We start from the raw sequence: 18,287 nt of genomic DNA, 5'->3' as shown, positions 1-18,287 counted from the left end.
ACTTGGTGCTATACTTCTACTTTTTTACTTTTACTCTTGTACACAAAAATTTGCATCTCATTTGCATTTTTCAATAATTTCATGTGACTCAATACACAAAAGTACACACAATAATTAATATTAGATCTATAAAATGTATGTATGAATATATTTTGGAAATAGAAACAGAAAGAAATAAAACTTGAAAAATTTTCTGGAACAAGTACAACAGAGTGATTGAAGAAATAACCTGAGTTTATGAGTACATTTTAGAATTTAAAAAAGTCCTAAAAATTCAATTTATATGAAAAGGAATATTTTGTGATTTAACTGACAATTAAAACTTGTTCAAAAACTAGCTGGTGAGCTATAAAATTATACATAAAATAAAAAAGAAAAGTTATTTGAGATTTATTTCCGTGTGTTATTCCTTTCAACGTAACAGAACTTTATTTCTACAAATTGTTAGAAATATTAGAACCCTTTAGTTCTACATATTATTCCAAATGTTAAAAATCATGATTTTAGATTTTCAAAAGAGGAACTTATAGTTTGCAATCTACTTCCACACCTCATTAAGCTATAACTCTATTGCAATCAAAACACTTTTATTTGAAATTCTTGTGTTTGTTGTGCTTTACAATATACTATGAATTAGATGTGTCATAAGAAGTATGTATTTATACTTACATATTTTTAGCAGCTAGATTACTTCCAAAATTACCCAAGAATGTGAGTAACAGGAATGATTTAAATGGTTTCCAGTCTATGTCCATTAACATTAGCATTGAGACTTGTTATCACAGATTAGCGCATTCCTGTACCTTATAATATGTTCAGCTAGAACAAATTGCTCCTGCTTATTTTTAAAATATAATTATGCCACTTTTTGTAGAACTTTATGTTTTTATAGAACTCTATTTGTGAATGATTATTAATTTTATTTAGTTATGGATATACACCTATGTTCTGTTAATCTTCTTAATGTAAGAATTAAATATCTCATAAAAACAATTGATTCTCACAAACCTTAAGAATCAGAGTCTGTGCCCACTCTTCCTCATAAACATTAAAAAAAAGAAAATGTGTCCATTATGGGTGTGTGAGTAACATTGTTTGATTGAATATATGCATAAATGGAAATTTTGTATTTAGATGTAGGGGATGCAGGGTAAAGACTTGAAGTGATTAACTTTCGTCTTAACTCAGTGACAATTCTGTTCCTTCGAAAACAATTGCATAAATATCCTGAATGAATGAAAAAGTAGATGACAGGACAGGTTATGAACAACACTGTTTCGTTACCACCATCAAGAAAAGAATTAGCCCCAAAGGGGTGGGAGGAGTGTAAGAATAAACAGGATGATGTCCTTGAGGAACCAAGATAACTGAAAATGTCACTCCGAGCTGAGATCCAGGAAAGCCATTCCTGCTCTTGACTCTCTCTTTACATATGTATATTAGAAGAAAAGTTGTAAACAACAGCAAAGTATTTGCAGAGGCAATATTCACTCTTCAATCTGTCTCTTTTTAATCATCATACACATTTATGTATGCATATGCACGCACACCCATAAGCAAAGTTGTTCCAGGGTGTTATAGTTGTCAAACAGAGAATTAGGTAAATTGCCCAATGTCACGACTACAAATTTAAACACGAAAATTCAATTCAAACTTGCAACTTCTGTTTCAGTCTTGCATTGTGTGTCAGGGAGTGTGTGTGCATGTGTGTGTGCACACAAACAACTGTATCTAAATTGTCCAGTGTAGTTAGGTTCCTGAGCACGGCTTCCAAGTGTTCTAAATGGCTAACGTCCTGAAACCTCTCCTTGGATGATTGGATATTTGTAATAATCCAAATGTGGAATAATTAACAGATTAACCTGAATTTGTTAAAAGGTAAAGAGTTTTCTATCTTATTTGGTTTGAACTTAAAAAAAAAAATAAACTACATATTGGTCTCAATGATAACTATCAGAATTACCAAAGAATAGAGATATGATCTATAATATCTTAGAGCATCTGAATTCAATTGGGAGTAACAATGCTTTTACAAATATTTTTATTGAACTCATTGCTTTTGCCACGTATTCTGATAAATGTATGTGCTTTCAAATTTTACATTAATATCTATTTTATGACAACATGGGAGACTGCTGTGCATAAGTAACCGGCCAAACTCACACAGCTGAGGCCTGCTTCACACCAGAGGCAGCTCTCCTATGCTTAGCCTCGATATTGCTTAAATATGACTGCATTCTCCTGTATTAGCCATCAAAAATAACTCAATTCTACATGTGCTGGTATTAAATCAGATGCATATTCTTTGTTCTTACTCTGAACTTGTGCAAAATTGGAGAAATGTGCACTTAAGGCTTGTAATTATTAAAACCTATTTTGTCCTGGCTCTCTAGAGAAGCAATGAATCAATTTGGATTAATTATAGTATTCCTATCTTGATCATTTTGGAAGTTTTACTAGGAGAAGAGAGCCTTTATCACTTTTTATCCTATACTGAGGCATAAAATTAGTATACATTTGCTTAAATAGCTGTCCTGCTCTCCCGAAGAACTGGGTGCACCTAATCATGGAATAAATAGTTCCAATATTATAAAGCCACTTGTAATCTCTTAAGGTTTTTGCACGGCCTACATGTAAAACAGTATTATTAGTTCTTGCAATAATTATTTCACCACTCGCACTTGAAGCAATGGGTACTTTCACAAATCAGGCAATGTGCAAATTCTGTCATAGTAAAACGTTTATTTGTTAAAGTGATATAGATTATTCAAGATTCTACAGTCTGTTAAATCATGGACGGCAATGTAAGATGGATTGATACAGAACTTGATGCCAATGTAGGCTTTTTTTCTTTCTGAAAATAAAAAAAAAAAAATGCTTGTAGGCCAGAAGAAAAAAAAAATTGGTTTTAAAAGAGGATGAACCATGGTCTGATGGAGCCAGTTCCGCCAGCATCAGAGACTTTCACCTCGGCTCCTGTAGACAGTTTCTTCTAGGACACCGGTTCAACAAGTAGCCTTTGTGAACTGAAACATTTTTGAATTTTATCCAGTAAAAATATCAGTGGCAAATTTTTTCAGGAGAGAGAGGAGAAGTGGTGCTCTTCAGATTAACTCCAACCTCTGAAATGAAAGAAAAAGGAAAAGGAAAAAAAGAAAGAAAGAAAACACATAGCTAATAAGATCATTGTGTCAGCAAGCTAAAAGTAACTGAAATGTAAGCACCCAAGCAGGAGTTTCTTGCCATGAAATACATCACACACACATGAAAACTGTCTAAACATACATATTAACATATAAAATGTTGCTTGGTAACTTCAAATTGGTGAATATATAAAAAATCTTATTTTTTTTTAAATCTAAGTATATGACGTCTAGATAATTATGTAAAGTCAAAGCTACACTGGAAAATGTCATTTTCTCTTGCTTTGTTTTTCACATATATAATTTCAAGGTAAGATAAGCAAATAATAATTGCAGCTATTAATGCATGCCACTTACAAATTTAAAAAATTCTGCTAGAAAATGTGTATGATATTAATATTTTATAAATATTTAATTATACATATAATGGTAGTAAATTATTCATCTTAACTAATCAGTTTTTCACCTACAAAACAAAATAAATGGAAAACTCACAATAACTCTTAAAGTCATTCCATGTTTGAATTAAATATGATTTTGAAAGAAAATAATGTAAACGCCATTTTATAAAAATATTTAAACATACAACTGTGAAAATATTTTTCCTCTAATCAGTCTTCATGGATTTAAGATCTATCTAATGAAGTCTATTTTTTATGAAAATGGAAAATAACGTTTTGAGAAATATATGCTTTCATATACATGAGCACAACTAATTTTCTCTTTTCCATTAAAAAAAACTGCATGTTTACAATTTTCTATTTGAAAATTCAAAAATGCATGCCACGAATGAATAATGAAATAGAAATTCATTTATTTCATATTTTATATTAAAATGCTGATGTAGAATATCTTTAGATAATTTTATGTAATAAAGTTATTAAAGTATATTAAACGTTATTTGGTAACTTTATGTGAAGGTAGGTAAAATGCTGTAAAGATAATTTATTTAAGAAAATATTTCAAAATATTCAGAATAATAACCTGAATAGTGAAATTGATTTTAGCAAAAATAATAATTTTGGAAAGCTAATAAGAAATGCACCATATATGTGAAGATTGTTAAGGGACCAATGTGTATGTTATTTGTAAAAAAAAAAAGAATTACTTTTTAAAAAGTTACTGAAATATAGATATCATTGTCATAATTTACCTGGAATATACTAAGAAAAACATTGCAAAATCACTGTAAAAATGTAACGGTATATGTTACTAAGTTCATCTTTATTTGGTTCATTGCAGAGCTCATATTGGTAAAATTAAATATCAACATGTTTTTCTTTGTGTATTTCAAGTGATATACTCTCTTTGACACAAAAAAAAGGTATTATGGTACTATATCAAATGTCAAGTTACAAAAAGTAATAATATAGTAAAAGTTGCAGTATACCTAGGAGGAAAATGACAGTGGACAAAGTAACTAGTTTAAGTTTTTAAGTAATAAATAGTTCCAGGATAGCAAACGTTAATTTAGTATCAAGTTAATGATTTTATAAGTTGACATATCTTAAAGATTTACTTAAATTTCACATTAAATAATGATATTAACGAACTGTGAAATTATGGTTTATATAAATGCTACTAATTTTGAATATTAGGAAATAACAAAAATATTGTGAAGTATAAAGTTTGCTCTGAAGATGTAGCAGTATTAAAATTATTAAATAATATGGAGCCAAATAAAAACTGCCATTTAATAGAATATCCAAAATAACACTTTTTAATTTACATATAGGTAGCTCCTATAGTAATTCCACAAATATCTAAACATAAAACACAAAATTACAAGAGTATCAAACAATACAACTAATGCAGACTAAATATGGTAAAAATGTGATAAAAACTAAAAATAATCAAGTTGTAGTAGGTTTAGGATGTTTTGGTTATTTTCCTCATTTAACAGTGAGTGGATATTATGCAAAAGTTTGTGGACAGTCTTATTAACAGTACTAAAAGATAAATAAGAAATGCAAGCTCCCTGAACATTAAGAGAAGAAAAAAATGTCCTGACATCGAATGAATTGTGGGAAAACATTTATTACTGCCCCTCTTCTCAATGTAATTAGGAACTGTGAAATATTTTGATCTTTCATAGCTAGGATGTCTAAACAAGGAGATGATTTCTAAAGGTCATTGCTGACACAAAGGCTCTCCTTTTTTAAAATTTGGTAAATGTTCAAATATATATGTTAAAATATGTCTTAATTATTAAAACAAATCCAAATGTTTCCTACATATGTGTTTATTCTATTACTCCTATTTCAGAAAACTTACTTGAAAAGAATTTCATAGGAACCTCCTCCTGCAGAAGCAAATATTTTATATTGATCAGTCTCACCTGGAAACATATTGGAAGCATATTTGCATCATGTACAAAATTTGCTTTTCTCTTTGGCTCTTATTTCATGTATTTTCCTAAACCTTATGCTTTCCCATAGTTTTATCAATGTTGTTATGTATTTATAATAAATATTAGCTTTTTGCTAATTTGTATATTATTTATCTAAAAAAATTGTACTCATCTGGAACAGAGATTTTATTGCAAAGTTTACATTTTTGCTTGTTATTAAACGTGGACTAATGGCAAGTTAAATTTATTAAAATCAGGAAGCAATTATCTTAAAGGCCTGTGCAAGCAATCACAGAATACGCTATAGCTCTTGTGCAAAGCTACAAACACACACACACGTACACACAATGTGTACATATTTTGTTGGTCAGAATACAGCAAACACTTCTTAAGAAATTTTATTTAAGGCATTTTAAGTATAAATGGAAACTACTCAATTATTTCTTTCTTAACTGCCGAACAGCATAACTATTTTTTTTACTGTGTTCATTGTAAAGATAAAAATCTTGTCCAAGCACAACGAAAATTTATACGTAAGTGCCAATTTCCATGTAGAGTCATCGGCATTAATTTTATACGTCATTCTTTTCCCCTTTGCTCTCAATTCATTTTAGTGTGATTAAAATTTTATGATTATATTATAAAAGAATTGTATTATACATTATATATTAAAATATTTCAAGGCCACTCTACTTCTATATACATTCGTAAAGGCTTCTAAAAAAGAAAATTGGCATGGGGCATATTCTGAATAATGGAAATGAAGTGTTTTAACTCTCTATGCTTAGAAAAAAAATTCACCTTAACAGGTACCTCAGTATGATTGGCTACAGAAAACTCAGAGCTGAAGAGTTGCAATCACAAAGGGTCTCTACCCGCTCTCCACCTCAGTTCATTCACACACTGACAATGTGAAAGGCTGTGAGAAAGCTAAGAACACACAGGTCACACACTGTCTTCAGTAGGAGCATCACTGTTTGCTCTGCTCACGGTGGTAGACATAGGCCTGCTATAGCACAAATCATTTACCAAGAATCAAGAATACTTACCTCGGGGTCATACAGTAACTTAAATCTGATAATAGAAAGGTAGCAAGGAGCTGGCTAATAAGTGAATGATGTATTGCCACTGAATTTTGTTAAAACTATTATTTGTCTCTGGATTTGTTTTACTTGATAATATTTATAGAAAGAGGAACAAGGTAGCCTAAGTATGAAGGGAAGTTTTCTATAATGTTATGACAGTCATTTATTTTTAATGATATTTTCTTATTTTTTGTACTACTAATTACCTTAAGATAAAAAGTCATTATTAAAAGCCTTATGTATGTATCACATTTGCAAAATCTCATGCTATGTCTGGTAGTACAAAGACTTTCAAAGAAATTAGCTTTTTCCAAATTCCATTCCTAAAAATATATGAAAATAAATACATAAACAAAATAATATTCAATATGCCATTTCAAATGTGAATCTTCAGAAAATTCTTTAAATTAGTAATTCAGAAAATTCTTTAAATTAATAATTGAAAAATTACGTAGACATTTACTCACCTCCTTCCAAATTTTGATACAAACTTTAATACCATTTTGGCTTGTGTTCCTTATAGATTAATCATCTGTTTACTAATTCTTATATAAAGGTATCCTATCCTAAATTTCAGGTTGACTGGATATGATTTATTAAAGTTACATGATCAATGAACTTTAAAAATGAAAGAGAGAAAGAGAAAGAGAGTGAAAGAGGGAGAGAGAGTGGTGGGTAGAGAGAGAGACAGAAAGAGAAATAAGAAGAAAGGTTAAAAATTGAGAGAGAGAACAAAAGGGGTGATGGAGAAACAAGACACCGTCATGCAGGTCAATTCAATGCACACAATAGAACACAGACATGTGCCAGACATTGTGCTGTTGATTGTTCAAGTGTTTCCAATGAGCCATCTGCTGTTTTTTGCAATATAAGAATGGGATTCTAAATTCAGTAAAGAAATGATGCATGAAAACATTTTGATTTGTGGATGGAATTCGTTAGGGAGGATCCTGAAAGACTGACAAAGTTGTTTTTCTTTTAAATATAAAATGTTAAAAACCAAGACCCTATTTTTACTACCAGCAAATAAATCAATGGTCTTTTTTAGAACTGTTAAAAGCAGAGTTTTTTTGTGTGTGCCAAACCTCAAGCAAATGGCTGATGCTTCCAGCTGTTTGAACAGATTGCTAAAGTGCTGTTCTGCTCTGGAAACACACTCTCCGACCCAATTAAAATTCAAGAATCAAATACTCATTTCAAACATCCCCCCCTAAAAAAACACTCAAGAAGAATAATTGGTTGCTGACAAAAGTAATACCATGAATATTTCATACACAGTCTTTTGCTCCATTTTAAAGAGGCTTCATTCATTTTAGATAACAGCGAAATGCTTCTGTTCATCTGTTTTCAATGAGGCATAATGTGTCATCTCAGCTCTTATTAGGATGTGGAGGTCAAGGATGGGAGTAAATACATTCTTATCAAGGTACTGTCTTCACATTTGGAAATATTTGTAAAAATGCACATTGTATCATGTATGATTATAAGACTGACTCCAAAGTTGCATGCATCACTATTATTATTAACTTTATTTCTTACAGAACAAAGCAGAGATGTTTAGTTGACCCAAAATATCTCTAAATTTAGAAACTATGAATTCACTCAAGTAAACTAAACTTCAGTCTGTACTGTTGAGAATTATAAGTAAATTTTAAAAGAAAATTTCAGTAAGCTACACAAATTAGCAAACTAATTACTTAAAATTAATTTATAAAAAGTGTATACTCATTTAAGTGTTGAAGTATGTTACAGGTAATAAGAATCTCACCTGTGTTTCCTGGCCAATCTGGTCAACATTAGTCAGCAAAGCATCTGGGAATAAAATGTTCAGTGTCATAAACAATTCATTTTTTAAAAGAAATAGATTAAAAAAACTTTTTACTGAAATCTTGGTAAGACTTCATACCAAGAATTAGCAAAGATTTATCTAAAGATTTTTTTAAAAAAAACTTACCAGTTCATGGGTTAATTGCAATTGATTTTTATAATATTTCAGTTCTCTGTGACTACTTTCTTATTCCTGATGCTTAAAAACATAGTTTTCAAAAATGTTATTCTAATAACCAAAATGAGTGATTTTCAATATGGATTTGGTATTTGTGACAGAGTTCAATAAGATAATCAAGTTTCTGTTCAGTTTCTTTCTCACAGTTGACATTTCATGTATAAAGATTCATATGAATAATATGCAAAAATACATCAAGGAAAAAAGAATTTAAAGCAGAAAATATACTTTACGTGCACCATCGGGAGTATAAAAGATTCATTTACAATATTAACCATCATTCAATACCCACTTCCCAAATAATAGCTAATGTTTTAATAAGTACCTGTTCATCCTTATGTAAGATACTAGCAATCTCAATACAGACATCTTTCCTTTAAATGTTTAGATGTAGGTTCCAATTGCCTATACAAATTTAATACCATTACATAAACCTGTGCAGCAAACATTCTATTTTTTCCAAAATGCATTATTTTCAAGCAAATACGTCTAATCATTGAGAAGTGACACATGATAGAAAACTTAAGTCCTAAGGTAAAGGTTAAGTCCTTCTTAGGATTCACAGCTGAGTGTCACGAGACTGAGACAAATTGTTTTTTACAAAACTTTCAGCACAAATATTCATGTAAATATACAGTGGCCTTTGGAGATTAGATTTTACATAAAATCAATAACAGGAGATGTTCACATTATAGATGAAAAAATGATTACATAATTGTATTATGGTAGAGCCAATAGCCAACATAGTATATTTCATAACCTCCTTGACTTTACTCAAATATTTATTTATTAGACATATGCCAGAGCAGAAACATATGTACATAGCCTATGTGTCAGGTAAGGTTAAATGTTCAACTACTTCCAAACACAAGTACTTTAAATGAAAGGGCCGTCATGGCTTATTCCTGAATGAATGTGAAAATATTTTGTTTTTGTTTTCAGACATCATGAACATAACAGTCACCAAGTTGAAATGGATGAAAATAGGTTGTAGAGATGGTTATCATTAAAAAATGCAGAAAATTAAATTTGTACTTTATATTCTATTGTCACCTGATAAGTAACAGGTATAATTTTTACAGTTTTTCTGGGAGAAGTTCTCTAGCCAGTCCAATTAAATCTATGTTTTTCATGGTAATTACAATTCAATCTACATTGTAGGACACAAAATTATGATTTTAGCTGATTAACGTTATGAATATAAATATTTATGTCTATATAATACATATATAGATATTTGTTGAGCACATATATATTTATACAAATGTATGTGATGTATATATTTATTCAATGTTGACATTAGATCCTAAATTTTGACTTTGAAAGTGCTGAACATAATCAGAAGACAATGATTTTATGCGTACCATTACACTTACCAGAGTAATCAGTGATTATTTTGTTATGTTGAGTATCTGTGTAATTTGATGAAATCCCCAATGCATTAACAGTACCTTAATGAGGTAATTTACTACTTAAATATACTCATGGTTGTAAATTGTTACTTTTTATATCCCTCTTCAGATAACACCACATTTTTAGGATGGCTCAGTCACAACAATATGTTTACCACTATTTATTTATTTATTTATTTAGAGAGAGTCTCACTCTGTCACCAGACTGGAGTGCAGTGGCACAATCTTGGCTCACTGCAACCTCTGACTCCGGAGTTCAAATGATTCTCCTGCCTCAGCCTCCCAAATAGCTGGGATCACAGGTGCGCACCACCATGCCCAGCTGATATTTTGTAATTTTAGTAGAGATGGGGGTTTCACCACATTGGCCAGGATGGTCTCGATATCCTGACCTCGTGATCTGCCTGCCTCGGCGTCCCAAAGTACTGGGATTCCAGGCATGAGCCACTGCACCCGGCCTACCACTCTTTTTATTTTAAGTGGTCTTCTTTATCCTGCTACATGAATTGATTGTTTCTGTGGAAAAATATAATAATAAATAAATACATAAATAATAAAGATGTGAACAAACTAATTTTATTCATAATCCCAGCATGTATTTATCTAGCATGAGAAGAAAAAGACTGGGCAATCTGTCCTTTGAAAGTAAAAATTCAAACACTAATTTTGATTATTCTTTTCTCAATGCTATTTCAAAAATGACATATTTCTTGTCTATAAATTTATTTAAATATCATTAACATTGTAAGGTAAAGTGTTATTATCAGCAACATAAGAGGATAAGAAAAATATCCTTTTCACATACAATCCACCTCTGTGCAGAAGTCCTTTCCTCAAAACACTTCACACTTACACAGAAGCATACATTGTTAAAGTAAAATCACTGGACTGTTCTTGGAACGAGGGAAGGCTGAAAAGGGAAAGATAGTAGCTAGTCTCCATTCTGTCTAATATAAACGAATACTGTTTTCTCAGCGTTATAAAATGCAATTGGAAATCAACTATGCCGAGAAGACAATGGCTTGTATTTGCTGTCTCCTTAAGAAATGTTTCATATGCTTCACAATTCTACCAAAAGATGATACTTTATATTTATGGACTTGTTAAACTATTGGAATTTAAAAAATCATAAGTTTATTGCTATAATGAAAGAGAAAAACTTAAATTTAAGAACTAAAAGGCAGCTGATGTAAATTTTAGGGCAACTTTTAAAGTTTTTAACTTTATAAATGATATATTTTATTTTCAAAAATACAAGCAAATAAAATAGTAAAATTTATATTGGATGCAAGTACTTTAAATTGAAGAGAAAATACATTACAAAACTTAAAGAAAAAGATTTCTGGAGACAAATGGACACATTTATGCTTTCTAATTGTTCACAAATTTGTGGAGAAAAGTATGCATCTTTCAAAGATTAGACTTACTATGTTTAGAGATTTCTTAGAATGGTTCAAAACTTATATTCCAAAATTTTAAGTAAAATATATCTACAAAGCGGGTAAAAACCCACTGTTTTAAAGCATTAAACAACTTACTGAGACCTCCACTGACTCCTTTAATGGTTAGAAAAAAAAGGGGGGGAAATAAATTGGCCACAGTTTGAGTGTTACTGTGTCTACTTTATTAATTAAGTAAGTAATTTTTTCTTTCTTTCTTTTTGAGACAGAGTCTCTCTCCGTCACCCAGGCTGGAATGCAGTGACGGGATGTCGGTTCACTGCCACCTCCACCTCCCAAGCTCAGGCGATTTTCCCACCTTCGCCTCCTGAGTAGCTGGAACTACAGACTCCTACCACGTCCCCAGCTAATTTTTGTGTGTGTGTTTTTACTAGTAACAGGGTTTCACCACGTTGGCCCGGCTGTTCTCGAACTCTGACCTCAAGTGATATGCCCATCTTGGGCCCTCAAAGTGCTGGGATTACAGTGTGAGCTACCGTGCCCGGCCACTGTGTCTACTTTAAATTGTTGTATTTGATCTTTTTATGTATTTATATATTTGTAGACTAAAATAAATAATATCCATCAAACTAAAATATACTGCTTTTTAAAATGTGGGGCTACGTTAGATGCTTCATTATCTCTTTATGACACTACGGTAATAATAGCTTTGTATTTTCAATTGGGGGACAATTATTCAAAAGGAACAAAAATAATGCAGGAACAGAATTTAAAAAAACGTTTGAAGTAAACATCGTTAATACATGCATAACAGGAAACACATTATTTTGTTTGTTCTCACATTGAACAAGCTGAAACTATAATGTAAAATGACAAAAACAAAAGAAAAATAATTAAGAATGAAGAAGCAAAAATAATATATAAGTATATATAATCTTCATATAGTCAGAAACAACAAACAGCAAACCAGATGCTTCAGATCACATATATATTGACTGTTTAAATGAGAAATAAAATAATGAATGACAGAAAGCAAAACAAGAAAAGGACAGAGAATTTGTTGCTTATGGTAATATAATATTTAGATCACAAATCTGTATTGTACTAACTAATGAAAATTCTCATTTCTATATCTTCCTCCCTGGCCATATTTATCTATTCATTTAGTCATTTATTCATCTAAGCAACAATTATGTTTCAGACATCAGGATAGGTAATATTATCCCCAACTTTTCCGTAGACTTACTTTTCAGTCACTTCACACTGCAATTACTTTAAGCAAAAATTTCTTCATATGTTTATAAACAAATACAAAAAAAAATTGACCTTCTTGATAAGTCAATCTTTTGTTAATCTCTCCAAATACAGACTTCTTGAAGGGCAAAATCTCAGGCCAGATACTCACCTTTCTATCATTTTTAAGAACAAGTGTTCAAGCATTTGGTTTAAATATTGTAAAAATGATCATATTACAAATATATTAAATAACATAAATGATTTTCAATGGTGTTAGTCAAAATACATCTCATATGATTAAATATCATGGAATTTAAAAAGTCTATGAGAAATGAAAGATATTTAATCAAATTTTCATTAGAAACGTAAGTGGGAAATTGATTTTTAAAAATACTGGAAAATACGAAGTTCATCAGTAACTTATAGTACATATGTTAACCTTGCTGATGTTGCAGGATTTCAGAGCATCCTTATCTTTGATCACAACCTTCATAATCCCAGAAGTTCTTTGAAGATTCATTTCGTCAAGCCTTGAAAACTTTTGTATGTTAAATATTTTTTAATACCATGCTGATAAATCTAAGAAGGGAAAAAGTAGGATGCTTCTTCAAATCAACACCTATTGAGGAATTATGCAATTGATGTTAATTAAAAATATTTAGTTGGAATTAGAGCATTACTACATTAATAGTGCTGAAAATACATTTCACTCTGAGTGCTGCTTTTGACTTCGCAAACTACTACCACATATGATCTCATCTATTCCTTACAAGGAATAAAATAACTGAGCAGTGAAGGATAATTAGACTTCGCAAATGTGAAAGGCACATTTTTTAGAAAAAGAATCAGTGCAGAGAAGGGATTTAGCAAACGTCTAAAAAAATAAAAGCCCGTTGGATAATTATTTTGAACACTGGCACTGAAAGTCATCTCTAACTACTTTAATCTTACACACTGTGGAATGGCATCATGATATATTGTGTATGAGAAGATGTGGCTTTGTCAAGTTACCAGTAACTGAAATTGTTGTATATGCTTCTAGCAGAAGGAAATTAAGGATTCCACATTCCTTCCTTGTGTCTTAAGTGGTATTTCAAGTGATCTGAAAAAAGTTAATAAACTTTTGCTGTGTGTTTAACTTACTCCCAAAGAGTACTTGACATAAGATAGTAAAGCCCCTATCTTATGATATTATGGCTAAAATGTCATTTCTTTTGTGTAAAGCAATGGGTCTAAGTTCTCACGTGAGCCTTATTCTCAAAACAAAACAAAACAAAACCTCTTTGATGTTAATCTGTTTACAGATCTTTAATAAAACACCCTCAAATTATTATATAATTAAGTTTTTCAAGGAGTGAATAGAAACATTTATCTATAGACCTTAATTTCAGTAAATTGTTAATAATTCCACATTACCCAGGAGCATTATTAGTTTCTATTCAATTTAAAATCCTGTGTTAAAAAATGATGTATTCTCACTAAATGGCATGATTTCTAGTTAAATTTATCACCGTTTTTGGTTAAAATAGCAAATGCATTTACTTTAAAAGGAAAACATTCAAATGCAAAACTATAGTGCAAAGGGGAAAAAATCCACTGTCTGTTTAATGAGCAATGACTTTATAAGACTTATAAATAGAATGAGAACACCATTAGAAGTTTTTAAATTTTACTTGGTGATAAAGATAAACACCCCTTTGATAAAGGCAGTCTTGTATGTCTCCCTCTTTATCTTGCATTAAGACCAACATAAAACTCATTCATTCAGAAAATGTGTATTAAATGAACAAAAACACCTTCATATGTCCATGTAGATGCATAGGAATTTGTAGCCTGTGACTTAAACTTGATTAGAGTTTTCATAAAAGCAAAGTAAATTGCACTTTCTTCTCTTTTCCACTGAAAAAGGTGTGTCATGGAGGAGAAATATCTTACAACCATTAAGGCACCTGCACCAAGGATGTCGTTTAGAAGGGAACTAATTTTAACATTAACTCAGTATACTAATTGAATATTTTATTTTAAATAATTTAGCAACATGAAGTTGTTCTCTACAACATTTCCCTAAAAACAAAGGAAACACTATTACCATTGAAAGAAAATATACAGTCTACTTAAAAAATATCAATTATCCATAAGTGATCCTTTGTAAAATTAGAGAACATATCACTTTTTATGCAACACTGTCTTTTTTCTACAACAATTTTCATTTTTTTAATCTGCTGTTGCTAGTCCTAGGAGCTGGTCCTAGAATAGGGAAAGGCACTGCTGCTATGTCATGCTTTTTCCCTTATCATTTTATTTATGTTTCCTTCCAGTATACATATACATAAATACACATATATAGTTATATATGTATATATATATACTGTTCCTGAGAAGGTTGATTTATGCACAGCATCAGAATTGCAAATTCCAATTTTCTATGTGAGTTCTCAAAATGATTTTTCGTTGAAAAGAAATAATACATGACACAGAGCTTTTCAGTAGTCCCTCAGAATTTGAGAGTTGCCTTTCCACTATGACCATCAGAACAGTCAGACTGAATAAACATCACATTCATAGACATGCTTCTTTTAGAAAACAGTCCACATGTGTTCGGCGAGTTAATATAACAATAGTATTCCTTTAATTCTCCATCGAGGGAGCACTTGTGCCTTGCTCTGGATCTCTCAGCAGGCAAAGTGAGAAACTTACTTGGCTTTATATGTGCTCTTTTAGATGTGGGCCCCTCTGTGACAGAATCGGGAGGTCGGCTAGCTAACTGCAAGGCAGTTGAGTTGTTCCTGTTAGTGTTTTGGGACTCAACATTTGTGACAGCTTCATTCTGTGGTTCGGTACTTGGCTTTGTGCCAGTCTTTCTTTTCTGCTTTTGGGACACAGAAGTGCTTGAAGTCCAGGAAGGAGGCAAAGCAGAGGTAGTGGTAGAGGAGTCCTGACTCGAACAAGTTTCTGAAGATTGAATCACATTGTCATTGGTAGCTTTACAACACTGGGCATTCTCTTCGTGTCCCACAGCTTGTTTGGACACGGACTGGGGCAGCGTTACACTACAGCCTTGTATTTGAGCCCCATTAGTTTGAGAATAAACATTGCTAACCTTGGTGACCTTGTGTTGCCCATTATTGTTGCAAACCTTATACCGGATCATCAGAATAATGATGAATACCAGCACAGATGCTACAATGATTCCACCAATAATAATAATCATGGTGCCTCCCAAAAACTGGGACTGCATGAAATGGCAACGCACATAATCCTGTTCCGTAGTAAACTGGATGCAACCCACGACTCTTGTGGCAGTGAGGGAAGTGATGCCATCATCATATATGGCCAAGACACACAAGTCATACATAGTTCCAGCAGCCAGATTATTGACCAGAAAAGTTTTGCTCGTAGGAGGTATCATTCTGAAGGACAATGGAATTTGTGTTAATATTAATAACAAAACAAAACAGATACACAGAAAGTCATTATGACTGTAGTTCGGTGTCATTTTAATATTCATTAAGGTAAGTACATTTATAACATATGAATTATTGCAAAATGATCTAATCTCATATTTATCGAGTTAAAATGGCTAAAAGTCCTAGTCAGCATCTGCACTATATTAATTGTTCCTATCCCAAGCCTTCACAAGCTTACTAATAACATTGCTTGGCAAAGGAGAACTCCTAATAAAAAACACTGCTAAAAAATCATTGATGATAAATTACTTTTGAAAGGTGTGACTGTGACATTATCTGACTGCTAAACAAATCCATTTAGCACTTACAATACCTCTATGACTAAAAGCAAATTTGAAGGAAGGGAAAATGTTTACAATCACATTAGAAATCTAAATAGATACGCATTTCAGAGCATTTATTTTCCATTTCAGAAAAATGAAATGGCACCCAGTAAATATATATTTAATAACTAAGATTATTACTAAGATTAAAGTATTTTCTTTACAAATCTAATCCTTTTTTAATGCCATCAAAACTTGGACCCCATTATGTTTTCATCTATAAATGAAGATAATGAAAACATATAAGTAATATTATCCTGGAAACATGAACAAGGCAAGTCTGTTGACCAGAGCATAAATCCCTCATTCCATTTTATGCTACCGCAAATTTTCATCCGAGCACAATTTATAAAGTATAAGAGTTTAGGTGGTGCCCAAATCTAATATCACCTAATTCCAGTGATACTTTCACTGCGATGGCTCATGCCTGTAATCACAGCACTTTGGGAGGCCAATGAGGGTGGATCAATTGAGGTCAGGAGTTTGAGACCAGCCTGACCAATATGGTGAAACACCATCTCTACTAGAAATATAAAAATTAGCTGGCAGTGGTGGCGGGCACCTGTAGTCCCAGCTACTCGGCAGGCTGAGACAGGAGAATTGCTTGAACCTGGGAGGCAGAGGTTGCAGTGAGCCGAGATCGTGCCACTGCACTCAAGCCTGGGCGACAGAGCAAGACCTTACCTTAAAATTAATTAATTAATTAATTAATTAAAGAGTTTATAGACATCTGTGAATCTACTACTTTCTAAAAGTTTCTTGTTGATGTCTATTTTCCTCTGTTCCTTCAGTAGCAACTGAATATAACCTAATTTATAATTAAACAATAGGCATTACTAAGCATTTTGTATACATTAAAATTTAATCTTTACAATGACCTTATGAGACAGGCATTATCACTATTTTACAGATGACGAAAAAGGTCAGGGATTCAAGAAATTTCCTCAAGGTTTAACCAAATTTTACTTGTCATTGCAGGGTTAAAATCCCGGAATTTGGAAAATCAAATCTGGCTTATTTCACAGAGCTAATGTTTAAAATATATAGAATATCCAATAGCTACAGAAAAGTGTGGGGTGGGGAGGGGTATTTGTCATCGACAGTAGTCCATGGGTTATGTGAAGAGCCTGGTATGACAAGAGCAAATTACTTAAAGTTAACATACATGTATCATAGTCCACGTCCCCATATATTTAGTGATGAAGGGATAATTTCTCACTTGTAATAACGAGGAATTGAAACTCAGCCAGGTAGAATCCTGCCCCGGGTTGATCACATGGCTAGCCAGGATAGGTTTAATTTTGCCTACTAGTCCATGCTTTAAAAAAAAAAAAAAAATTACTCTCATTTCCATACAGGAATGAAAATCAATTATATTGAATAATTCACCTGGGTACATAGGGACTGATCTCATCTGATTTCTGAATATCTTAAACAGAATATATATATATAAAATATGTGTGTGTGTATATATATTATATATATTTCAAAGCCATGGTTTTGCATCATTTCCCAGGGCATAGTAAGTCTCTCACAAGTGAAATTATATGAAAGGGTAAAAATATGTCTTTTTAACAGAAAATCGGACAAGATGTGACTATAAATCAATGAGGCTGAACTTTAGAAAAACATACCAGAAATTCTTTAGTAGGTGCAAATTCCCCATCATTATCCTTACTTGGATATTACATACCTAATTCCAGTGATACTTTCACTGCTCAAATTATTTATAATGTTTCTTTTTGGAACTCTCTTAGAACCAGTACACATGAGACAACACAATCCCCCCCCACACACACACACACGCACACCCCTTAATCACTCAAAAAATTAGTCTCATTATTTTATAGTTACATCCTATTTTTG

The 18,287-nt window shown here is 31.8% G+C and overlaps 1 protein-coding gene across 1 annotated transcript in view; it reads right to left on the bottom strand.

The window, feature by feature from the left end:
• Positions 1 to 2,722: 2,722 nt before the first annotated feature.
• The window catches only part of LRFN5 (leucine rich repeat and fibronectin type III domain containing 5), a 277,026-nt gene continuing 261,461 nt past the window's right edge, over positions 2,723 to 18,287 (bottom strand). The window contains exons 4-6 of the mRNA XM_011963582.1: positions 15,329 to 16,041; positions 8,347 to 8,390; positions 2,723 to 3,122 (exon numbers count right to left, since the gene is read on the bottom strand). Coding sequence (XP_011818972.1) covers positions 3,105 to 3,122; positions 8,347 to 8,390; positions 15,329 to 16,041 — 775 coding nt within the window. The 3' untranslated portion in view covers positions 2,723 to 3,104. The remainder of the gene's footprint in view (positions 3,123 to 8,346; positions 8,391 to 15,328; positions 16,042 to 18,287) is intronic.

Source organism: Colobus angolensis, unplaced genomic scaffold (genome assembly GCF_000951035.1).
Source record: "Colobus angolensis palliatus isolate OR3802 unplaced genomic scaffold, Cang.pa_1.0 Scaffold611, whole genome shotgun sequence".
NCBI classification, from domain to species: Eukaryota; Metazoa; Chordata; class Mammalia; order Primates; family Cercopithecidae; genus Colobus; species Colobus angolensis.
This window is presented reverse-complemented; position numbering and strand designations above follow the sequence as displayed.